Raw genomic sequence first — 26,472 nt, forward strand, 5'->3', positions numbered from 1 at the left:
TCCTTTAAAAGAAATCTGTATGATTTTTTTTTTTAACTTTTATTCTTTAAAAATGCTTTTTATGTACTTTGTCAGTTAGTGATCTTAATGGACTTAATAAGTGAATTTGTTATGAACTCAGTTTGCATACCCATGCAGTTAAACATCTTTTTTTATTATTATTGGAGCTAAATTGTTTGTAAATGCTGTGATACAAAGTTATAAATTTACATGAGATATTAGTTAAATTTTTTCACCAATATTCTTTGGTATGGTGTTGGGAGGGTTAACAATGTTTAGAAGTAGACCATATAAACTTGTTAAGGTTGGTCTAATTTTATTGGGTGTGACTTTTACTTTAGAAATTTTATTGGTTTAATTTAGTTTTGTAAAGCACTTTACTTGTTTGTGAACAAAGCATTCCATACTTTGTAGTTGCATTCAAAATATTTTGTTGAAGCACATATGGTGATGAAATTGTCCCTTGTTATTGGTTTTGGGCATGAGTTTTTATAATTTGAAAGATTGCATTTTGATTACCGAATAGTATCACCAAAAATTAACATTTTAGTTATATTCTAGATAATGTGACAAGTGCTAGAAGTATTTTGCATATGAGAATAATGTAAGAACAAATATGATTTATTTTGCTTAATCCTTGTTTTGTTTTTGTAGCATAGAAATCATTTTTATGAAAACTGCATATCATTTTCATAGTTGATATCCAAAATCATATAATAGATAAAGTTGTAATTTATATGTCACTTGTATATCAGTCCTGTATTTGAATTTTTAATCACTTAGACACCTTCTATTAAAAAATAACAAATTATTATAATTTAAAAAGAATAAATTATTAGTGGCATATTGTTGTGATATCAGTATTTTCTTATTAACTTTTTATATTTTCTGTAATTTTTTGATATGTTAAATTGAATACTATTTGCTTAAATTTATTCTATACTAAGATATTGTTGTTTGATTAATTAATAATATTTTTATCTATTGCTTTATCAATAAAATTTTATATTTCCTTTCAATTCTTTTTTTATGGTCAATAAAAGTTAATTATGCCTACTAAAATTATTGGAACATTTGATGTTAAAGAAATTATTAATCAAATGAAATTTGCAGTAACTAATTTAATTCAATTCTAATCAAATGAAGATCTTTGCTGATCTTACTAACTTTGTCTTTGTATTTGTTTGTAAAAAAAAAGAAACAATATTATTGTTAGTTTCCAAAATAATATAACATTTTATTTTCTGAAAGTTTGCTTTTAAAAACTATTTGAAAATTGTACTCGTATTTTTTAAATAATATTCTAAAAGTTTAATAGATAAATCAACACTTTTCTGATACACAAGTGGAATTGATAAATGATGGAATTTTTTATTCTATTTAAAACTTCCTCTTTTGAAAATGTCTTCTAAGTGCTCTGAAAAATAAATCTTCTTGATGCTTGAGCATAGTATAGAAATTTATTTTATGATATTTTGGATCCAAACTATTTTGATATGTTGCTAAATTTTGTTTCATACAATTTTGATGTATTTATTGTTTTCCAGTTTGTCAGGTTGCAGGTGTATTAGATCCTATCAATGACAAATATATAAGATATTGTAATTATATGTTGTGTAATAAATAAAGATTTACTGTTTTATTGTTTTTATTATTTTTCATACCTGAATCAAACTAATGAATTAAATATTTGTTAACTATTGCCACAAAAGTATAATATACTAGTTATAAGTGATCAATGTAAATAATTCATCTAACAGAAAAAAAAAGGAAAATTAATATTTTATATTTTAAAACATTTTAGTCAAGTTATATGGATCATAACTGAAATATAGATTGCCCATATAAATGGGAAAGAGAAAGGTTTTGGAAATAAAGAATACAGCTTTATTCTATATGTCTGCTTAGTAACTAATTTCTGAAACATTAGAAATGGGCATGTTCTTCCAATTAGAGAAATATTCTAAGTGAAGTAATATATACATGTGTGTGTTGCTTAGACAATGTTCTTCTAAAAGGACTACATCAAAATTTTTATACAGCTTTCAGTTCTAGAAGCCATATCCTGTAAAATATTATTGTCACACTAAAAATTTTTTTAAATTATAACTTTCATTCTTGTATAATTAAGGTTGACTACATTATGCAGCTTTGAATATTACTATTTAAAAAAATTTTGAACAATTTCAATGACCCTTTTAGGAACATCTGCTTCAATTTACAATTCTGCTTCAAGACTAAATCAGTTTTGGTTGCTATTTTTGTTTGTTTAAAATGTTAGCAAGGCAGGAATATTTCATTAAATATGATCAGAAAACTGTAAAAATATAGATTTCACAATTTTTCCACTAATAAATTTATTGCTTCGAACATAAACTATAATTCTTCATGTTATTTGGAGCATTGTTTCTACTAATAATATATGCTATCTAATGATTTAAAAATTAGGTATACCATGGTTTTTCCTACGTAATGCATTTTTTTTAATTGAACATTTATAAAACATTAATTACGTAATGCATTGAATATAGATTCTTGTATTCTTGATTTTCTATTAAATGTGTAAATTATCTAAAGTTTATTAGATATTTTTTTTATTTATTGGCATTTTCTGCTGCTTTGGTGATTAATGATGGTCTTTTATTTGCAGAAGTAACTTTTCTTCCTTATTGTACTAATAAAAACATCCATTTTAAATCTTTTAGGTAAAAACATTAACTTAACCAGAAACCATTACATTTTTAATAATTCAATAAGTTGCCAAATTTTATATAGTATGTTAAAACAATAGAAAGAAAATCATTTCTGAATAGAAAGATTGGGGAATATTCTATACACAACAATTATCATTTCTTTTCAAAGTAACCCTGATATATTGAAACACAAAACTTTTCATTTCACATTAAATCAATAAATATAATTCAAATTTATTGAAGGTTTTAGTGCATTGTATTTTACTGTTTCCAATTAAGTTAGCAATGAAATCAACACCTCCTAAAGCAATGTACTTTAGGAGGTGTTGGTCAAATGCACTTCCGTGAACGTATTATAAACAAACACGTATTATAAAAATAAAAAATAAAAGTATATGTAGTGTCATATTAGAAAAAGAAGCTTTAGTGGTTGATAAAGACAATTTTTTAATGATTATACATAAAGTTTTCATTCATACAGAAACTGCTTCCCAATTCCTTCAAATTAAATTTATTGTATTTATTTTTAAACTATCTAAATAATATGTATGCATGTCCCATTAGTTAAATTGTATTTATTTTACAGCATTCAATTACAAATGAAAGTAATAATTGGAATTATTTAATTATAAAAAATTTTCATAGCTATGAAATTTTAGCCCTTTTACTAGAAAACCGATGCTGGAATTGCAAATGTTCAATTTCCATACATTGTAGATAAAAATTCACACACACTCTAATGATAACTGGTTAATCATTTAAATGGAATAACCAGTTACAATGATTCTTTAAAAAATGAAATTTGTTAAAAAGAATAAATATAAAAATTCATACACATAGAATCTATATAAATAAAATAAACAATCCAAAATAGGAATAATGCATTTTGCCTTGATAATTAAAGTAAGCACAAGAAACTTGTTTAATAATCTTCAATCTGGAAATTCATCTAAATATAGTGATATCTAAGATGTTTGATGTTTCTAGTATTTCTATTGGCTTATCATACAGGAGAAAAATTTAATGGTAAAATTTTATTCCTAAAAATAAATTAAAGATGATCTTTTCTGTTATTATATACTTAAGGGAAAAGCTTCATTGAATATTTTATAAAGATGTTTCCATCAGGATAAACACTATTCTAACTTCATTCAAAGATACCAATGCTTGAAGAAATTATAGTGAATTCCTTAAATAATAATAACAAAAAAATCCAGGAAATAATATTGTTTGGGTATCTTAAATGTATTCTGTTTCTGAAATCATTCAATTACTTTTAACAAATACAATTAAAGGAATTACTGTGTTATAATAAAAATGTATTTATATAAAAATATTTTACTCTATGGCAAAACAAACACATTTGTTTATAGATATTAAAAATAGAAAAAAAAATGTACTTTTTTTCCCAAGATTTTTAATTTACACTAAAACAGCTAAGAAATAGTTAAACATAATAAACTGTTTTGTAATAAATTTATCCCTCGGAAATCAGAAAAGAAATAAGATACACCATTATGTATATATATATAAGCATTCATTTTAGAACTTAGAAAAAAAAATACTCATTGTTTTGTTTCCATTTCTAAAAATATTGTAAGAATTTTCATTATTATATGGCTTTCTTGTTTGATAAGAATATGAAAAGCAACATTCAAAATGGCTAGTAACACCTTCAATATACAAATTGAAAGATTCAATTGTTGAAACTACATTAAATAATTAAATTTTAAGAACTATCATGAAATAATGAATATGGAAAGACACAAAATAAAATTAAAAACTAAACATAAATAGTCTAGAATTTTAGAATAAGATTTGCCTAAAACTCAGAATATTTTAAAGGTGTAATTTTTTTAAAAAATTATAAAATGAAGGTATTATTTTAAATTTTGAATGGATAACTTGATAGATCTACCTTAAATGCAGGACAAAGAATTATATCAAACTTCTTGAAAAATTTTTTAATGACATTTGATCATATTTGCCATTATTTTGCCATTTGTAATTCATCAGTAACAGAACCCAAATCAAATATTTTCCCCAAATTTATTAATGAACTGACATTTATCTAAATTGCTTTCTAAAAATTATAATAAATAAAATTAATATGAAAAGTAAAAAATACCCTTATTTGTACATTAAAAGAAAATTACAAACTAATTTCCCATTATGTATCACTTCAATTACCTCCATCTTTCTGTTGTAAAATAACATTGTTACAATTAAATGCCTGATGAAAACAAAGAGAATGAAGCTAATGTATGAGTAATGTGTTAAACTTTTCATTGTTCAGCAATAACTTGAATTCTTGAAAAAAAAATCGCTATTTATTTTCAGAGAAAAAATTATTTTACAGCTTACTTTCTGGTCCAAAAATTCTTATTAAACTGCTTAAATCAGCATTTTTGTTCAGCATTTGCCATTCTTGAGAAAAAAATGTAAACAATAAAAACAAGATTTCAGTTATACAAAATTTACAGTACAATTTTACTTTCAAATAACAATGTCCATATTTGCTATGACCATATTTAGATACACACCCTATGTTTGGAGCAGCATAATCAAGAGATGTTTTGTGTGTGTGTGTGTGTGTACAAATAAATCACATCAAATCAACAAAATTTAATATTTATCACTACTATAACTGCATTTGCTTTTTCACTTCTAAAAATACAAGTATAAGTAATGGACAAAATTTTATACACAATAACAACAAAAAAAATTTGCAATGCATGATAATATGAAATGGAAAAGAAAGTATTATCATCAGTTTTTGAAATTGCCATTGATATTGAAACATTTGTCTGAACTCTGAATCAATCAGAAAATTCCATTTATAGAATATTGTCAGCCCTTATGAGATCCTCATCAAAGTAAAATTTTTCACTGCTGATGAACCTATGGATCCAAACAGACGGAATATAATACATTCACTGCCGTTTCACTGTAGATGCCACATTCACTGCCGTTTCATAGATACTCCGAAATTTCTCAACCAAATACTTCTCTCCTATCCACCTCATACAAGCTGTTGGCTTTGCGAATGCAACATAAATTACAGTTATGCTAGAAAGTTCTAAATTAACAATACTTTCATGTCCAATCCATATTATCTTACATTGGATTTTTTTATTATTGTGTGCAAAGTTATGTGCATTACTTACCGATACCCTCTTGCATATTCAGCAGATGTGACTTCATTTGTAGACAGTAAAATTTATATATATATATAAGCATTATTTGATATGAAGCAAGATGCAGTTTTGAAGACAGTGAAAAGACTTTCGATTTCATGACGTTGTTTTATTTCATTTTGGAGAAACAGGCAAATGTACACACAACGACACAACACAGAAAGGAATGAGGAAAAAGCTCTTGGACATTTAACCCTGGTCTTATATAACCTGAGATTTTGATAGGGAAAATATTTATTTACAGTGCTAATATGTTATTAAGATTTCGATAGGGATTTTTGCTACATGCGTCGAAGAGGCAGGGAATACACGGGGATCTTTTAAAAAAGAATGTGTCTCGTCAGCGGTATTTTGTCCATCTACTCGGAGTGTGGGAAAATTAGGCTTTTAGCTGATTCAGCAATTTTACAAAGCTACTCTTGAATTAATTAAGTAGAGACAGTGGAATTGGATCAAGAAATAAGAGAATATTTTAGAATAAAGTTACTATGGGTTAAATTAAGATAAAATCTTGGAAATTAATTAAATTGAAATTAAAGTTTAAAATATCATTACATATATATGACTAACTTAAAGAATCATTTACTCAAAAACCTACAGATATTCATAAAAATGGCATAATTTCTTTGTAAAGATTTTAGAAATATAAAAGAAATATTTTTAAGGAGTATTAGTACTGTAAAAGCAGATCCCCCCACCCAATTCTTGATCAGTACAAGTTGGTAAAACTAACATAAACAATTTGTTCCATCAACCAGAATTTGTAGATTCACATAATTATCTAGAATACAGTTTTGATGCTTTGCCCCATTTATTATATGCAAGAGTATTAAATTTCTTGTTAATAAGAGAAATGCTTAAACAGTTTGTACAGGAAGAAAGAGAAGTACTTTGCCATTTCTTCTTCGAAATCCCCATTTTGAAGAGAACATTTCAAACTCAATCTAATCTTAATTTAATGGAAAAAAAAATTAGCCCTTCAAAAGAAAATGCATTTAAACATGGTGAATTCTGATCACAATGTATTAAATAAAACAAATGATTTAATTTTTTTCAAGTTTTAAATTTTCAAATATGTGTGTGCTTATCAATATAACAATCAATTATATTGCAATATTTTTAAAGATGTCTTACTTAAGATATTGATATCTGTTATAACATGTCATAAAAGAGCATATATGACATTATATTAAAAAAAGAACAGATAAATATCAATTTAAGATAAAATCAAAATATAAAAATCACTACAGAAATAGGGCATGTATCCATGTACAAAATAATTAAACTTTAAACTCAATGATTAAAAAATAAAACAGGGTGATTTCATTAAAATTAAATTTTAATACAGAAAAATAATAAATATTTTTTATTTTACATAATATTCCAATCATCAGATGCCCAAATAGGCATATCAGTTTGAAATTCCCATTTATCAGATTTATATATGTGAGCATGGAGGAACATAAACAGGTTGGAGGGTTTGGGATCACATAAGACATTATTACAAAAAAAGCAATCTTCATCTCTGTAAAGTCTAGATGAATTTTTTTTATATGCATCACTATGTAACATTGCATCCATGTTATAGCAATTCATATCCAAAAGTAATTTTGAAATATTTGTATCTGTTTCAGAGTTGCAAGGTGTCTTTTTTTCATCATCTTTCACAAACCATTCAGTAGAATGGATTTCAACAAGATCTTTCAAAAGCTTATCAATACTTTTGTGAATTTTACCATGTTTACCCTTTTCAGGCCCAAAAATATAACTATTGTAAAGAGAATCATTAAGAATTGGGAACCCCAAATATTGAAGATGAGCCCTAATCTGATGAGTCCTACCAGTATAAAGTTTACATTTCACTACACTAGATTTACCATTGAAACTTAATTTTTGAAATTCTGTGACTGAAATTTTCCCCCTTGGGTGAACAAGAGCGATCCCTATCTTGTTATAGAAATGCTTGAGAGGTTTATTGCACATAATAACACCATCAGGAAATTCACCTTCGACTCTACAAATATATTCCTTCGTTACATCACGCATATTCAAATCTTCATGTATTTTACGCGAACTTTCAACATTTTTTGCAAAAATCAAAACACCTGATGTTAGTCTATCAAGCCTGTGAATTACATGCAAGTCTCTCCAGTTCCCTTCCTGTTCTAGAATAAATACTGCCGAATTATATCTGTATAAACCACAAGGGTGTACAGGAATTGATGGGGGTTTATCGATAACCACGAAATTTTCATCTTCATAAATAACTTTTATAGAAGCAGCTAATACAGGCAATTCATGCCTGTGGACTTTTGACGAAAGAACGTCTGATAATTTCAATTCGTATTCTAAATCAACTGGTTCCCCATTGACTTTTACTGCACCTGATAAAATTCTTCTCTCAAGTTCATTTCGAGGATATAGACCGAATTCACAAGAATAGATATCAATCAAAGTTCGTTTAGCCCATCGCTTTTTACAATACGTTAAATGATTAAAGTAATAAGGATAAACTTTTCTCAGTCTGTCTTCGATGTAATATGGATTTTCTTTTCTCTGAGAATGATTTTGTATCTCATCAAATGTAGTGCTTTTCATCAAATTTTCTACATGCTTATTACAATGATTATCATTCGGATCAGAATTGTATGTATTTGATGTAAGAATTTTATTACTCCTATAAAAGAGTCTACAAAATGTTTTTGAACGAAATCTTAAGCCCGAAATCATGATTTCATGTACGTATTTTATTAACTAGTCTAACTTTCCACAACACACAAAGCTCAATTCAAATCAAAATGTAAACATAACAGACATGGTTTGATGCTGAGATGAGATGTTCAATAATGATAGACTGTTGTAGAAATATTACATTTACTATTAAATGTTAGCCGGCTCCTTTCCTCCCCATTGAAGAAACAAAAGAAAAGAAAAAAGAAAGATTTCAGTTTCGAATTTATACAATTATTTCTTAAAAATAAGAAAAACAAAGATATAATATTTTAATTCAATAAACGGTTAAGTACATGTAACTATAGCCGCTAAAGAATTGTTTACATTTTGAAATAAAAGCTAGCAGACGAACGTGCTTTATTTTTGAGAGTAAACATTAATCGTAAGGAAACATATTTTACACTTTGGGGCCTACTCTAAAATGGCAGAAATTGAAAAACTGGCTTCTGATATTCAACTGGCTAGACGAGAATTAAGAAATATCCGGTAATTATGTGTATATTTATAATTAAATAAAATTCTCTCTTACTTTCATCGAGAAGGGAAAATGCAAGTCTTTCCAGTTTCTAGTGATCTCTTGGGAAAAGTTCTGGCTTATATTTCTGAAAAAGAATGTTTTTGTAAAACTTAATAAAAGGCACATTTCTGGATGCTTTGAACAGTAATTTTTATAAATAAATTAAATATTTAAGCTTTTATTTTGCTTTATTGATTTATTTTAACACTTAGAAAAAGTGTAAAAATATTTATGACAAAAAAAAAAACTTAATGAAATTTATGATCCTATTAAATTTAAATGACACTTATTATAGCTATTACATTTATTCATCCCTTTCTAATTTAGTAGACTGCCATAATTTTTTATTAAATAACTAGAAAGCAAGTATAATTTCAATACTCTTCCATAAAGGTTTCATTTTAAAATATAAATAGCATTTAATTGAATGTTTTAATAAAAAAAGATTCATAATTAAAAATTTGTAAAATAATTTCATTGTTAGTTTATTTTTAACAATTATTATCATAAAATTAAAAATTTTTATTATACTAATTTACAATAAATAAATGATTATAAAGTAACTAATGTATTAATTTAATGTTCTGATGAGGATATCTGTATTGTTTATTTCATAAAAATCTATCCCTTTCACATCTTTGATTATCAAATCACAGAAATTCTATATGAATTTTATGGTAGGGGTAGCTTTTAAACTCCTTCCTGCATCTTTTTCTTCGTGATTTTTTTTTTTTTTTTTCATTACTGTTTGTCTCCAACCTCAGTACAATTATTAATTTGTTTAATAAACATTTTTTTAATTTTCTCTTTAAAAAATGAAGTACAATCTCCATGTAAGGAACTTGAAATATATGCAAATGTTTTTCATTTATCAGGTTCTAGAATTTGTATTTCTTCCACTGTATTTGTAACAATATGACATTATTTTATTTTTAAAGAATTTTTTTTAAAAAAACTGATACTTTTCATAAATTTCTAGATGTTTTTTTTTTTTTAAATGGATTTTACTGGCAGTTTGCTTTTTGTAAATGTAAAAGAAACACTGAATTTTTGATAATACAAACTTTGAATGGACTTATTCTATTATAATCATGAAAAAGAATATTATTATAAATGTTTATGTTTAGTAATAAATATGAATAATTGACAGTGTAGAAGCAGCTCACTAGATATATGCAAACTGTATTTTTATATAGCTTTAATTATTTTGAATTGCATTATATTTTGAATTTTAAAAATATTTTATAACAAAGCAATAATACTTTTTTTTTGTTATCTTTAAAATATTTTTGTAATTTTTTTTTTTAATTTATAATTTTTACTTGCATAAGAAGTTTTTATTGTGATTATTATGAATTCTTATTTATCTACTGTATGCATTATTCTTTTTATAAATCTGTTATATTTCATAAATTATGAGTCTCTACTAAGATAGGATCTGTGGCATCGCCTGAAAAAAATGGAATATAATACATCCTTGTTATAAATTCTTATATTGCTTAAGAATAGAATGGTCAGAAGTTTTAGAAATAATTGAATAAAAGTATGGACATGATTTTGTATCTTCAATTCAAGTTAATTTGATTTTTAATAAATCTATATTATTAATTGTTGATATGATATTTCTTCCTGAAATATGTTATGAATAATTTAATATGTCCTACCTAAATATAATAGACTGTTTAATAATGTTATATTTAATATATCATTCTTAAATGTAGTTTTCTGCCAAGCAGAAAAAGTATCATTTTATATATTATCATAAATAAATAGTTGCAAATTCCAGTGATATTTTTAATAATTATTTCCTTATGGCAATTAATCTTGAATTATAGTTTTTAGCATTTATCTGCTTTTAACCATGTTATTGCCTGTATGGTTCGATGTATTGGAAAAATTTGTAAATCAAAAATTCATTTCCTTTATTTTTATTTCTCCTAATAATAAAGAATTGGCGTAGTGGTAGCGCTTCACTCTCCCAACTCACAGGTCCTAGGTTCGATCCTTGGGCTGGGCAAGGTCGACTCAGCCTTTCATCCCTTCAGTGGGTTGATAAACTGCGGACCAAACATGCTTGAGAATCAAACACTAGGGGTTCCTCGTTAGGCTGACCACTTAACCGGGACATATGCTTAGTACCTCAGGGCCCTCGGTCAAGAAAGCAAATATGGGTACTGTAGGCCTTGGCCCACATGGGCTACCATGCCACTGAGTTTAGTTTAGTTAATAATAAAGGACTGTGTGTGTGTGTGTGTGTGTATTAGTATTCTACAGAATAGATTTTTAGACCTAAAGCTGCCATATTTAATGTAGGTATACTTTGAAGTACACTTTGTAACAGTTTTTATTCATAATCAAAAAAGTGATATTTCATTAAATTTATTAAAATTTAAATGAAAGAAAAGATTTTTACTCCATTTGAAAATTATCGATACACACACCTTTCCCATGATGTCAAATTATTTTCTGTTCCCCTCAAGTATTTTGATATTTACTAAGTGTAACCTTTTCTCATCCAAGAAATAACAGTCTTTGTTGCAATATTCCTCTGTGTTTATATTCAAGTTGGATAGTTCTTTTTTTTTTTTTTCCATCTTAATGTCAAAATTAATTTTTATTAATTATTTTAATTTTACTTTGCAATACTACATATCATTATAGTAATGAAACTCAAATGTTTATATTATTGCTCCTGATCTTTTCATCCTCTATTTTTCTTCCGTTTTTGATGACTAAGGCATGAAGATTCAGCCTATTCTTACATACTGAGTAGGTTTATGTTATATTCTTTTATTAAATTTTTTATTTATTTATTTATTTTTTAATTCTTTAACAATAATGGCTACAATCTTATTTCAGAAATAAGCAATGATGAAATATTTCTTTAAATCATCCACTTTTAAACTCTGATTTGTTTTTAATTTCTGTAATAGAATTAGATGTATCTTTTCTTTTAATCAAATAAATTTTTCTTGTATCACTTTTTGAGATGTTGCATAAATTATGAAATAAATTTTGTAGTATGCACTAGACAATGAGGAACAATTCAACTTTCTGTTCTTATATTTATTTCAGAGCATTCAGCTTAAAAGTTATTGAAGTAATTGAAGTTTAAGCCCTTTTTTTCAAATTAAAATTCAAACTTTGAATAAGATAATAGAAAATAAAAAAAGTTATAAAACGCTATGAACAGATCAATGTAAGATGTATAATCACACAGATTACATGTCTATTAAGATTCAAAAATGTTTTTCTAAAAAATCACTCAGGTACATAAAAAAGATTTCTTTGAAATTTTAGCAACCATTTATCCACACAAATCAGCTGGTCATCAAATGTGACTTGTTAGTTATATGTAAAAACTTTTCTTTAAATAATTTAATTATAGTAGTGTTTGAAAAAAAAAATCTCAACTTAAAGCATAAAGAATATATATATATATTTTTTCCCCTTATAGACAAGAATGCTTGAAGCAGAAGGCAAATTTAAAGTCAGAAATCAACAGAATCAAAGAATTTCTTTCAAAAAGTGCAATAAATGACAAAGATACATATTCTGATATAAAAAGTAAGTAAAATGAAGTCTAGAATGCCATAAAGTTAGAGGCACACTTTTTATTCCAAATGCCTTAACCAATTTATTTCTTCATGGTATTTATTTTTATATGTGTAATATCTATTATGTGATCTATTATTTTTCAAAGTTAATGCAAAATTGTTTTATTATTTTAAGTAAAAGCATTCCATATATTATAGGCTTAATTTTGAATGTCCTTTTCTTTTTTTAGATCTATTTGTAAATAACTCTGTTGTGTATTACTAAGGTTCTTTTTTGTGTGTAAATATTTCCATAAAATATATAAAGGCATGTGAAAAAAATTATAAATGCAAGAACATAGTTAAATAATTGATTAGGATAATGTATTTAAAAAGACAATATAAATATATGAATAAGTTTATACTTATCAAGCTGATTACTTCAAGTACTTCTATTAATTATTAATATTTGAAATGACAAATATGAATGATTGACTATAGAAAAAGTTATCTTTTCAAATCCTGAACACTCCATTTATTTCATTTTAGAAAGAAAAGAATAAATAATTTTTAAAACAAGATAAGTAAGGTACCATTTTAGTCATTTATGCAAAAGATTGAAATTTATCTCTAATAATATGTAATTGCAAAAATGAAACTCTAGAAGTGAATTATAATAGAGCTTTCAGGTTCAACTAGTCATATACTTTGAGATATAATTATTAAGATAATTAAACATATGAAAGATATTTTCTCAAGTTGTTGGCTTAAAGAAATTTGTCTAATATTTGTTTAGTTTCCATCATAAAAAAAATACTACTATTTAATTCTTAAATGATAAACTAAACTTATTACATTTTTATAGTACACAAATCTTAAGACATTGTTGCTGTTTTTTATATTGTCTTGTATTATAGTGAATGAAACAATTTAAATGCTTTGAAAAAATAACTATTTAAAAGCATTAAAATTAAAAATAATTATCAGTTAGTTAAAGAAAGTGTGAAAATATAGTTCTAAAATAGAAAGCACATGCTAGCGTGCAACATCAGATAGCATCAATAAAACATTCAACTAATGAATAATATATAATTCAATAAATATTATATGATGTAGTTCAATTGTATTGATTCCTATTATCAATTTAATTATTATTTTTATTGCAAATTTATAAAAAAAATGTTAATATTGGATAACTTAACTTTTATATATAAGGTTTTATATATAAATTTTACTATCATGCATTGTAATTTTATCAATATTCAAAACGTTTTATATTTCTTGGTTGCATTTGAAAATCAATAATTGAACAATGTATTCAGTTTTATATACAGTTTGTTTCATTTGCAAATAATCATTGATGACTTTTATTCCATATCAAAACTTTTCATACAAAAATTATTTTGTTACAGATATTGTTTCTTAACATTTACACAAATTAATGAGAATCTTAACTATTATTATTATTTTTGGTAGTGTTGATATTAGAAGAAGTATATATATAATATATATTTCAGAGGAAGAGCATTCTAGATATTCTATGAATCCTATTGGCTTTATTTCTTCTTGTTTTAAAACTAAAAATGGAATTCCTCGTCAACCTGCTTTATGCCCAGCAGCTAAAGGTACACTGACTATAGAGAAAAGCATCTTTTCAAATCCTGAACATTCCTTAATTGGATTAAATGAGTTTTCTCATATATGGTGAGTCTTTCTGTTTAATCTTAATTTAACTTTGCATTCAGTTCGAAATTTTCAGTACTTTAGATATATATTTGCAAGGGGAAAAAAATTATATTTCCATTCTTTTTGTACTTTTAAATATAATGACTTGCAAATACTCTAATTTTAATATAAACAAAAGTCATTGTAGCTATGGATGAATATATTTAGATATGTTCCACATCTTCTTTTAGGTAACTTATTCAAATTCAACCAGATTCTGTACATATATTATTTAATATAGTGTAAAAGGAGAGAGAATATTGTCATCTTTCCAAAATAGAAATGTTAAAAAAACATCCAGTTGGTTAGAAATTAATCAAAACTTTGCCCTTTTTTCCACAATAATTTCTAAAGAAATGTTTTTCAGAAAAGAAAAAAATTTTTTTTTACTTTGTTTAAAATTTTATCTTTTCAATGAAATTTGTTTTTGTGCAATTTTTTTAATTGTTAGTAATTTTTTAAAAAATTACTAGGCAATTCAGAAATAAAGGAATTTTTAGATTTTTTTTTTTTTTTTTTTTTTTTTTTTTTTGTAAAACATTAAGACTTTGAACTACTATTGTTTTTAAATTTTTCATTTATGTTAATGTTTATTTGTTCACAGTGTTTTTATTTGTTTTCAGGTTGTGTTTTAATAATTATACTAGCCGCCTTTGGCGACCAGCCGTTTCGCCAATCTTAATGTTCGTTAAAATTTTAATAATTAAATATTTTATGCAATTCCTACTTTAATAGCTTCTTCATCAAAATATTTTAAAACTTCAAATTTTGATAGTCATATAATTCACTTATAATATTATAAACGCCTTCAGTCATAACATAATATGTATCTCTCTAATTTTCTGTTAGTTCCCGTAGAATTTATACTATAAATTAAAGTGGAAAGGACTAATCTGCAATTAATATAATAATATTTTTTACTGAAACAAAGTTTTTTTTTTTTTTTTTTTTTTTTTTTTTTTTTGTAATATGATTACTGAAAACAGTCACTGAGCGTTTAAACTTTATGGGCACTAAAGAATATCTTTCCTAATTTATGTAATATTTCAAGAATTTGTCAAAAAAATATTCTCAGATTCATCATGACCAGAACGACTAATTAACAATGTTTAATTTTAAATGCATCAAACACTAAGAAAATAAAACGAATCGTTTAAAATAATTGGTTGAAAACAGGTTAAAAAAAACTACTTAAAAAACGATGTACTTAAAACTATAAGCGTATACAAAAAATATATAACTAACATAAATACAATTTAATTACAAAAACATGCAACTAACCTAAAAATAATTTAAATCATCCGTTGATAATGGTTGTCATGTCAACAATCAGAACACAATGCGCATGCGTGAATTTTCACGCCAGTTACGGTAACGCAAATGCGTGTGTTTTTCTACGCCAGTTGGGGTAACGCTATGCAGATTACAAATTTTTAATTTCCTTTATTCTGTTTTATTTTAATTCAAAAGTACATAAGAATGAATCTGAAAGATCGATTAATTAACAATGTTTAATTTTAAATGCATCAAACATTAAGAAAATAAATAGAATCCTTTCAAATAATCAGCCGAAAAATCTTCAGCCCAGCCTCATGACTGTTGGGAAAAAAAAACTGAAGCCGTACTCATTTGGCGGTGGAGAAAATGAAAAGATTTTTTTGGCTGGAAAGTTAGTTTTAATTAATAATTAAAATTCTAATTAAAAATTCAAAAAAAGGGCTATCCTATCTTTTTAGTTAGATCAAACTGCATACGGTGTGCAAATTTGATTAAAATCGGTTAAGTAGTTTAGGAGTCCATCGCGGACAAACAACGTGACACGTAATTTATATATATTAAGATAAACGGGTGGGGTGATCTTTCAAATTCAAATGAAACTTAATTATGAAAGTAAATCTTTCATAAGGAGAGTTTTTTTATCGTTAATGAACATGAATATATATTAAGACCTGTTGATAGAGCACATTAGCGAAATTCTAAGAGAAAACTTTAAAAACAGACAATAAACTATTTGTACTTTTCATTAGGATGAGTTTCTTTTTACTTTCGCATATACAAAATACAAATAGAAAGTACTGTAATCACCAAAAAGATATTTGACTGAAATGTTCATGAATTTTTAAACAGACCCACCGGAATCTAAAAAAACAAACTTTTAGAATTATCTCTACCTGTTTATCAGCATTATTCCTCAAAAACATTTTCAGCTTGTTGGATGAATTTTGGAATGAGGTCTTTACATAAAATTTGTGAAGTTCTGTCAAATTTTGAAAAAAATCCATTCAAAGGAAACCTGTTTGTCCAGCTGTTCTAATATAAATTAACACAATAATCATAAAATTAAAAAAAAAAAAACTAGATGGGTAAAATCTGGCACACTAATTTAGCTTCGAAGGTGTAGATCCTTACCAAATTTTTATACCAGGTATGTCAGAGTTAACCATCTGTTGATCTGTATTTATGCAGGCATATAAAATACGATAAAACAAAGACGCATTTTGGCATGAATAAATGAAATTCGTTCTTGTAACTTCAACTGTAGTTCTGTTTTAAAAAAGAAAAAAAAAAAAAGACATCGAAAATATATAAAATATATATTTGATTTACTTTACTATACTTTTAAGCAAACAGCTTTCATATATGGCCCTCTGAACAGAAAAATGCTTTAGTGACGTTCATGGTCTTGACCAAAGTCTGCAATTTTATCCAAATGCGAAAGGAAAGTAACAGTTTTATTAGAAAATATGCGAAAAAGATTCGGGACTACCGCTATTGCTGGTTTAAATTTCCATTTAGGAGCCATCCTTGCTGCAAGAAAGCTAAACTGAGTTTAAAGCAAAAATTTTACTTCAAATATAAAAAGAGATTCGTAGGATAACCTATGATATTTTAAACTCTTAATTTAATTCCCATATACCCACTCTTAATACCAAATTCATTTCCAAAGCTTTATCTTAATTTAGCCCATAGTAAAATCTCCTCTCGTTTCATAATCTAAATCCACTTTCTGTTTAATTAATTCAACTGAAGCTGTGTAAAAATTATTGCGCCATCAGATGCCCTTGCCAAGGTGAACACGAGTATACAATCGCCACGTGGCCGGAAATCTCATGTTATATAAGACTAGTGATCATTTGTTTCGTCCCTTCCATACTTCTGCTTTTGTGCTGCAGTGTGGCGGACATGCCTTGTCCGCGTCTCTGCTTGTAAATAATTATGCTTTCCCGGAATGGATATTAAAATTAATTTTAAAATGTAAAATATTTCTTCAAAGTCTTCCATACGCACACATAGATAGCTAGCTAGGTAGGTAGGTTGGTAGATTGATAGATAGATGGATGGATGGAAGCTGAGTATATGGACGTTAAACTTTGTTATCATATTATACAACAAAAAAAGTGATTATAGGAAGAATGTTAATATCAGGGAATCATTAATGTATTGACCTAAATACATTTAAATGTAAAAACATGATAATCAAGTTGCATATGTTACAGGAAATCGGTGGATATACGGTGCATATAGTACAACAAGTTAGGTAATGGAAACGGTGTTTTTTTTTCTTTTTTTTTTCACGGGGAAAAAAATTCCTCAGAGCCCAAAACCCCCCAGCAAAATACATTAGAGATGGAAACGAAGAACTACACTTCTAGAAAGAACTACACATTACAAGCAGACAGTAAATCGTTAGTTCGAAAACAATAAGAACGCTTAGAGTGCATGGTAGAGCTCGTTTTGCAAATAAACTCCAGAGAGATAATTACCTGAATAATGTCGGCCTCTCCAATTTATATAGGTTTCTTACAGGGAGTGGAATTTTTTAAGAAATATCTTCAATTCTCAGTGCCTAGTAATAAAGATGACGCCATAGTTCTTGTGTTTTCTAGAATCTCGTCATGGGAGGGATAATTCACCTGCTATTCGTTCATCAACCATTTAGAATATCTGTAAATCTCTCTTTTCACCGATGAGACTAACATGATGGGAAAGCGGTATTACGAATTCGTAACATGTGTAAACATTTCCACATTTGTAGTAGCCAAATGTTTATCACTCTCCCTCCCCCCCCCCCAAATCCTGCAGCCGCCTCTTAGTGTGTGTGCTATTGTAGCCGACGAGGGGGTGTTCCTGGGCGGAACGGGCGAAGCACTTCGGGATAGTATTCTCCTGGCAGGGAATCACCCAAGGCGTGAAGGCCGTTCCATTTTGCTCAGCTAAGGTCTGCAGGCATTCAGAGCTAAGTCAGTCTTCCAACTTCGATGCTTAGGTCCACGGACCTATAGAAATTGCTCATTTCCCTTTATCATGAAATCAAATCCCTCACCTCCCAACACGGACGGAGGATCTTTGCTGAATGTCCTTGGTGCAAGGCAGATCAAGCCTCCCCCAATCATGTTCTTAAATGTTTAAATTTTACGATTTTTGAGATTTTAAGGGATCCGCTATTGTTTTTGGACTTTTTAGAGATCTTTGGTTTCTTGGAGGTTTCATGCAACTATACTACCTGGGATCAGAAACAACAACAACAGATGTTTTTTACTGTTTTGGATCTACTAAGTGAATATAATGTTCAAGTTTGCAAAGCTATTAATCACTCATAGTCAAATATTTTGGTCCATGCATCATTCCTTGCATGTACATGAAATTGTATTTAAAAAATTAAGCTATGAAATGTATATTAAATTTTTTGCTGTAATATGTGATATGTTAAAGTTACTCTTTCTGAGCTGCCATGCCCTATAGTCAACTTATTTAATACTACTGGCTTACATGATTTCCTATGTAATTTCTTATGTGGATTGTAGCTAAAATGAATGTTGAAAAATCTCTTAGGAAACCAAATTAAATCATTACAATTTCTACAGTTATTTTTTTTATATAAAGTTTCTCTTTCACTTCCAAGTTAAATAGATGAAACATTTTTTTTCTTTGTCTTCTTATATTTTGTAGAAGTTAATACTGTTAGCTAGATTGTGTTTTTAATAATTTATCAAGTACATGCTATATCATTTTAGGATTTTATTTATTTTTCATGAAAATGGCACTCACAATGCAGTTAAAGCTAAAGTGCATCCTCCTCGGTTAAATGGTACTTCTGTTGGAGTTTTCAGCACTCGTTCACCCCATAGGCCTTCTGCGATTGGCTTGTCTTTAACAAAATTAGATAAAATTGAAGGTCAGTAAGATTTTTATTTATTATTTTAGTCTTAAGTTTTTGACGCGTCTTCAAAATAAAAATTAAAACAATTCAATTATTCTACTTTAATTGAGATGATACTGTTAAAGAAAATAATCGTTGAAAAAAACAATATACATTTAAAAACAATTATAGTAAAGTCCTCTTAGCTAAACACGTCATATAATTTAACTACTGAAAAAATTAAGATCTACCCCCGCTCCCTTTCTCATTTCACATTGAAGAAAGATTTCTTTTGTTAACATATTGTATACAATATACAGTGGGTAAAAAATGTATTGGCAATTGCATGTTAATGGGCGTATTTAAAATAATGTATTTCTAATCGCAAATTAAAGTATAAAATAAACATTAGAAGGCATTTTGTTAGGAATTTACTTTAAAATTTATTTATTTGTACTATCAGTTTACCTGCTAAGAATAAAAATATGCAAAACGAAGGTTAAAGAAAAGTATTGGTATAGTGAGAAGAATCGTCGTATTGAAAGCACTTGATTTTAGGAAGGAATACATATTTTCCTAAAATCACGTTGATTTATTGATTAGACGATCTGTTGAACTTCTGGGTCGTTTTTATTCAACGCTGGTTAAAATGTCTACAAAATCGAAAGAGTTGGATGTGAGTATAAAAAACAACATTATACGTCTTAGAAATGATGGCTTAACATATCGCGAAATTGGAAATCAAATGCAAATTAGTTTATTCACTGTCAGAAGTGTCGTCAAAAAGTTTCAAGAAATGGAATCAACAGAGAATAAGGTCAGAACTGGGCAGCCTCGAATATTTTCCACAATTGATAAGCGTGACATTATCAGAGAAGTAAAAAAGAACCCAAAAATAGGTACGCCTCCGTTGACCCAACAAGTGGCAAATACTTCGCAAAAAATATTTAGTGTCCAGACTATCCGATATGTTTTACTTGAAAGTGACTAGTATGGAAGAGCAGCTAGAAAGAAGCCTTTCATTTCTGAAAAAAAAAAACACAGGAAACTTAGACTGGACTTCGCAAAAGCTAATATTGATCGGCCAGACGAATTTTGGAGTAAAGTCATATTTTCGAATGAATCGAAATTCAATATTTTTGGAAGTGATGGAAGACGATATGTATGGAGAAAGCCGAATTCTGAATTTGAAACACGAAATGTAACAGCTACTGTGAAACACGGCGGTGGGAGCGTCTTGGTGTGGGGCTGTATGGCAGCGAATGGAGTCGGTAATTTGCATTTTATTGAACGAAAAATGACAGCACTTATGTACATCAAAATATTGCGCTGTAATTTGAAGGCGAATGCTCAAAAACTTCGGTTGGAAACGTCGTTTGTGTTTCAGTAAGACAATGACCCCAAGCATACAGCGTATAAAACATGGAATGGTTACTCTACAATGAACCTCGCCAGTTAAAAACACCGCCTCAGTCTTCGGACCTTAACCCAATCGAAAATTTATGGCACCAATTGGATTTAGCTGTCAGGAAACACAAAATATCATCTAAAGAGAATCTGAAAAGTATACTTCTCCTAGAATGGCAAAATATACACAGTGATGCCATGAAAGCGTTGGTTTTGTCAATGAAGAATAGATTACAGGCAATCATAAACGCGAAACGCATGCATACAAAGTATTGAATATGACCTGTATTTATCTAAACTTCACTGTTTCATTTTGCCAATACTTTTTTGACAAGCTTATTGCCATTTTTGCTCCATTTTAATTTTGAAAACCTTATTAAAACGAAAGTTTCATTTTATTTTGAGTTTTTATTGTCTTTATACTTCATTATATTACGCTTAAATTATCAGACATTTTCTGAGTTAAGTAATATGTTTAAATATAAGCAATTGCCAATACTTTTTTTACTCACTGTATATAAAAAATATATTAAAATCGTCAAAAAATTCGATCTCAATATTTTTATGAATCTCCACATTTTGAACCTCCCTGATTCTGATTTTTTTTTTTTTTTTTTTTTTTTTTTTGTATTATTTAGAACTTTTTGTGAACACATTGCTTAAAAAAATGCAACAATAGAACGAGTGAAATCTAGTATTTAGTCTTTATTTGAAATCTACAATCTTGATATAAATTTTCGACAAAGTCAATCCGTGGGAAGACTGTCTGATTGTCAGTTCATGTGTACATGAGCATAACTTAAAAAAGACATAAAAGCCATGATTTATTATTGGTTTTATCTTACAAATTATATATCTGTACAAAGTTTGATCCAAAATTGTCTGAACTGCGTTTTTCTGTTGATCTGCATTTTTATGTGATACGAACACGATAATTAAGATTAAAGATGGGCGATACTGCATTGTGCTTTTGATTTGAATAGATAATTTTAAGAAAAGTCTGAGTGCTGCATTTTATTTGAGACATGTGTTTTCTTTAAGAATACGTTCATGTCATTACATGTTGTTGTTTTTTTAATCAGATGTTCTAAAGTATCAAGTACATAAGACTGATACAGATAAGGGTATAAGTTTTCGAATTCAATTCATTGGTATAGCCTATTTCGCTGTCCTTTCTCTGCAACACTATCCTATACGTGTTTTTTTGGGGTTTTTTAACTATATATATTTCAACTCTAGCCAAAAAAGATATTGTAGTTACTAATCAATTCGAACTCGAGACTCTGTTGAGTTCCTACGTTTCAAACCTCCTTATAAAACACATTTTTGGAACTATGTCTGCCACTTATTTTATCTATCTGTGAACACAATAATTCAAAAGCGCTTTGATCTAGAAGGATTCAATTTGTGTATGTGGACACCAAATTTGTAGATTTTTATCAAATTTTGAATGAAATTTATTAACAGAAAGTGTAGTTGCCCGAGGACAGGAAGACTCAATAACTCAAAAGGCTAAGAGCTAATTGAATAAAATTTAATATCCTAATTGAAAACCTAAGGTGCGGGCATTCGATGATTTTGAACTAAATCCGTCAAGAAATTGACAGTATTTCTGTTTATAGTTTTGCATGCAAGTAAACGCGATAACTAAAAAAAAAAAAAACGCATCAAGTTAGACAAATGAAATTGAATATACAGTTGTAGCATCGAAATAGTATATTTGTGTCGAATTTCGAATAAAATCCATCAAAGGCTTGCCAGTCTGTACTTTCACATGCATATAAATGTAGGACTGGGTGGGACAAAATGCCCATTCAATCCCATTTGGATCAGTGTCTAGGGTACTGATTAAGAAACTTTTAAAGAAAAACAAATAGTTTATTTACAGTAAACAAAATTAAAAGGATATTAACAAATAGGACGGGAAACATTATTTACATTAAAGTTAGAAGTAAAATATTTAGATGGCACCAAGGGCGAAGCCTAACCAGATGTCTGCTCATAGCTAAGCTATGTAACGCCTCTCCTTCTCTGCTCTGCTCTCGAGCTAATGCCAACAGCTCGCTTTTTCAAATTTATGGTCACGTGACCTAGCACTTTCGATTAGTAGAACCCGTGGTGCCATCTATTACAATACAATAAAACTAAATTGAATTGGATGCATTCAGTATAACAGTGGAATGGTAATGGCCACTAATTAAAACTCTACAACTCGGCCAATCCTGATAGAACGATGACCTCATCGTTGTTTACATACTGGCACTCAAAATTGACATTCAATTCCACTCGGCCAAACTGTTATTAAAGAAAACAAATTCAGAAATTCACTTTAAATACGTTGATTCTTAATAGAGAAGAACGTTGCACTAGTAGTAACAATTTGCTAAATGCATAACTGGAAAAAAATGTATAAAATATAAATGCACAATTTAAAGGAAAACACAGTTTACATAATTGTTGATAACTCAAGACAGAAGTTCACTACAAAAGAAAAATATAATGGACGGAGCATGGAAAAAAACATACGTGCACATTCATTGAAGCACAATTATGTTAAAAGAATATAAAAATAGACATAAAAATGGAATACATTACAGAATAAAATACGGTTACTAACAATCGCCCTGATTTCGCTTTATTCAACCAGGTGAGTAAAATTTCATCATATCAGCTGACGACGTGGTCTGATTCGGACTTTCATGGTCGCCTATTTTTTCAACGTCGTACCTGTCTTTCGGCTTTACTTTTATAATTTTATATGGTCCCAAAAATCTAGGTCTTAGCTTTAGTCCAGTCCCGAATTGAGTTCGTTGAATGGCTACCAAATCCCCTTTCTGATATACTGGAGCTTTCTTGCGCTTTTTATCATAGTTCTTTTTATTTTCAGCCTGTATATTCTGAATGTTTGCTTTTGCGTCTTGCCGAAGTAGATCTCTCTGTTCTTGTAATTCTTCTATTAATTCTTCCAACAGTAAGTCTCGTATTCGGAGATCTTCTTTATTCCTCATTGTGGTGCCAATTAACAGTTCAAAAGGTGTCCACTTGGTACTGCGGTTTGAGGTACTGTTAAGAATTCTCTGTAGTCTGTCTACATGCTTGTACCATTTTGTAGGGTCATCAATTGACAATTTGGTCAAGACAGGTATGAGGGTGCGATGCACTCTTTCTACTTGGCCGTTTCCTCGAGGTACACCTGTTGCTGTTTGTAAATGCTGGATATTCTCGTCAATACAATATTCACTAAAGGCGGTAGAGGTGAATGCTGATCCTCTATCAGTAATTATTATCCTTGGATTGCCAAACGTTTTCTGTTGTAGTCTTAATTTGTCAAGTGTGTCCTCGGTAGAAGTAGATTTGACAGGGTATAGCCAAGTAAATTTGGTAAATGCATCAACAACTGTTAGGATATGTTGATATTTCTTGTTCGTGGATGGCATAGGACCTATAAAATCGATATGATAGGTACTTAGTGGTATATCTTCTTTAGGAATAGGGTTTAAAAATCCTTCTTTCTTCCCACTTTTCTTATTCGCTAGTATACATGATACACAGTTCAGGATTACATTTTGTACTCGTTTGGTTAGATTTGGAATAAAGAATTCTTGCTTGATGATTTCTTCGGTCTTAGTTGTTGAAAAGTGTCCCTTTTCATGAGCTAATTTGATTAATTCGGTTTGCATATCTCTTGGAACAACTGTTAATTCCCGACCATTTTCATATTTATATAAAATTTCGTTTCTTTCGAAAAAATTTTCTTGATTAACACTGCCGCTGATGGCCGATCTGAAATTTTGGACATTTTCATCCTCTTGCTGGGCTCTTTTCAATCTTGCTGTAATAGTTTCGTTTGATATTACCGCTACCGGATTTCTGCTTAGAGCATCTACATGTTGCATTCTTTTACCTGGTCGATGAATAATTTCGTAGTCAAACTCTTCTAACAGAAGTGCCCATCTGGCTATTCGAGTGACTAAGTCCTTTTTATCCATAGTCTTTTGGAAAGCGGAGCAGTCTGTAACAATCTTGAAGTGATTACCTAAAAGGTAGGTGCGAAATTTCTTAAGTGCGGTGACAATGGCGAGGACTTCTAATTCGTAGCTACTATACTTTTCTTCCTCTGGAGAGGTTTTATGAGACATGTATTGGATCGGATGCAGTTTTCTATCTTCGCCTTCTTGCAGTAAAATGGCTCCATACCCATGTTGACTTGCGTCCGTATGTAGTTCTGTTTTTCTTCCTTGTCGAAATATATTTAACACTGGACCTTCTGTTAATATTTTCTTGAGCTTTTCGAATGCTTCAAATTGTGGCTGGTTAAACACAAATGGAGTATTCTTTCTAGTCAGGTCACTCAGTGGTTTTGCTATCTTTGAATACTGAGGAATGAACTTGCGAAAATAGCCGGTTAGGCCTAGGAAACTTTGAACTTGTTTGACCGTTGTCGGTACTGGAAATTTTTTTACTGCTAACGTTTTCGCTGTTGACGGACGGATTGTCCCGTTTTCGACGATGTGACCTAAAAACTCTACTCTCTTCTGCAGAAATTGACATTTTTGAAATTTTATTTCTAAGCCAAATTTGGAAGCTACTTCAAACACTTTCTTTAACTTTTCGAGCCCTTCAATTTCGTCTTTAGCTGGAATTATTAAGTCGTCCATGTAAATTATCACAATGCCTTTACGCATAAGTTCTCGGAAAATACTGTACACATACCTCTGGAACACGCTAGGACTGGTACTCAGACCAAAAGGTACCTTGTTGAATTCGAATTGTCCATCAGGAACTACAAAAGACGTGAAGTGTTTACAGTTTTCGTTTACGTCGACATGAAAAAATCCGTTTCTTAAATCAAGGGTAGTGTATACTTTAGCTTCTTGGAGTTTATTCAAAACGTCTTCTATTAACGGCAATGGGAAACGGTCTTTGATGAGCTTTTTGTTTAATTTTCTATAATCGATGCATAGCCTAGTAGTACCATCTTTTTTCTTTACTAATACGATTGGACTCGCGTACTCAGATGAGCTGGTTCTGATTATTCCTTGTTCTAACCATTCGTCGATTTGTTTATTCACTGCTTGATTCTCTGGAAATGACAGTCTTCTTGCAGGTTGGTAGACTGGAATATCGTCCTTTAAAATAATTCTCATGGATACATCCGTACTTTCAGTTTTTTCTGGTTTGTAACTGGAAATTAGCTCCGATAATTCTTTTCTTACTTCTGGACTAGAAATGTGCTCTATTTCGATTTCATCTTTTGGTCTTGACTCATATAGCTGTGCATGCATGGAAAATATTTCTACGTCTTCTCTTCTTCGAAATTTAACACCTTCTTTGGCGAAGTCAAGTGAGGCTTGTTCTAAGATGTCTGAACCAATGATTGCCTGAAAATCTAAATATGACGTAGGCACCACATGCCATGTCAGAGAATATTTTTGTCCATCTAATTCGATATCTTGCCGAAATGACCCTTTTGTTTTGACTTGTGATTTTCCTAAACCAGATAATATAATCGTTTCTCTTGAGA

At 28.7% G+C, this 26,472-nt stretch overlaps 2 protein-coding genes across 3 annotated transcripts in view; one reads left to right on the forward strand and one right to left on the reverse strand.

Annotated features, from left to right (window-relative positions):
- Positions 1-7,150: 7,150 nt before the first annotated feature.
- LOC129988534 (pseudouridylate synthase RPUSD2-like) lies at positions 7,151-8,756 on the reverse strand. Its single transcript, XM_056096782.1, has one exon. It carries the CDS (start codon positions 8,618-8,620, stop codon positions 7,262-7,264), a length of 1,359 nt encoding a protein of 452 aa, XP_055952757.1. The 5' UTR covers positions 8,621-8,756; the 3' UTR covers positions 7,151-7,261.
- A 175-nt stretch (positions 8,757-8,931) lies between these two features.
- The window catches only part of LOC129988536 (tRNA (adenine(37)-N6)-methyltransferase-like), a 34,662-nt gene continuing 17,121 nt past the window's right edge, over positions 8,932-26,472 (forward strand). The window contains exons 1-5 of one of the 2 annotated variants that reach the window (XM_056096784.1): positions 8,999-9,109; positions 11,878-11,909; positions 12,598-12,707; positions 14,194-14,380; positions 19,417-19,577. In XM_056096784.1, coding sequence (XP_055952759.1) covers positions 14,217-14,380; positions 19,417-19,577 — 325 coding nt within the window. In that variant the 5' untranslated portion in view covers positions 8,999-9,109; positions 11,878-11,909; positions 12,598-12,707; positions 14,194-14,216. Of the gene's footprint in view, positions 9,110-11,877; positions 11,910-12,597; positions 12,708-14,193; positions 14,381-19,416; positions 19,578-26,472 lie in introns of both variants that reach the window. The other variant, XM_056096783.1, reaches the window with a different exon arrangement.

Source organism: Argiope bruennichi, chromosome 10 (assembly GCF_947563725.1).
Source record: "Argiope bruennichi chromosome 10, qqArgBrue1.1, whole genome shotgun sequence".
NCBI lineage: Eukaryota > Metazoa > Arthropoda > Arachnida > Araneae > Araneidae > Argiope > Argiope bruennichi.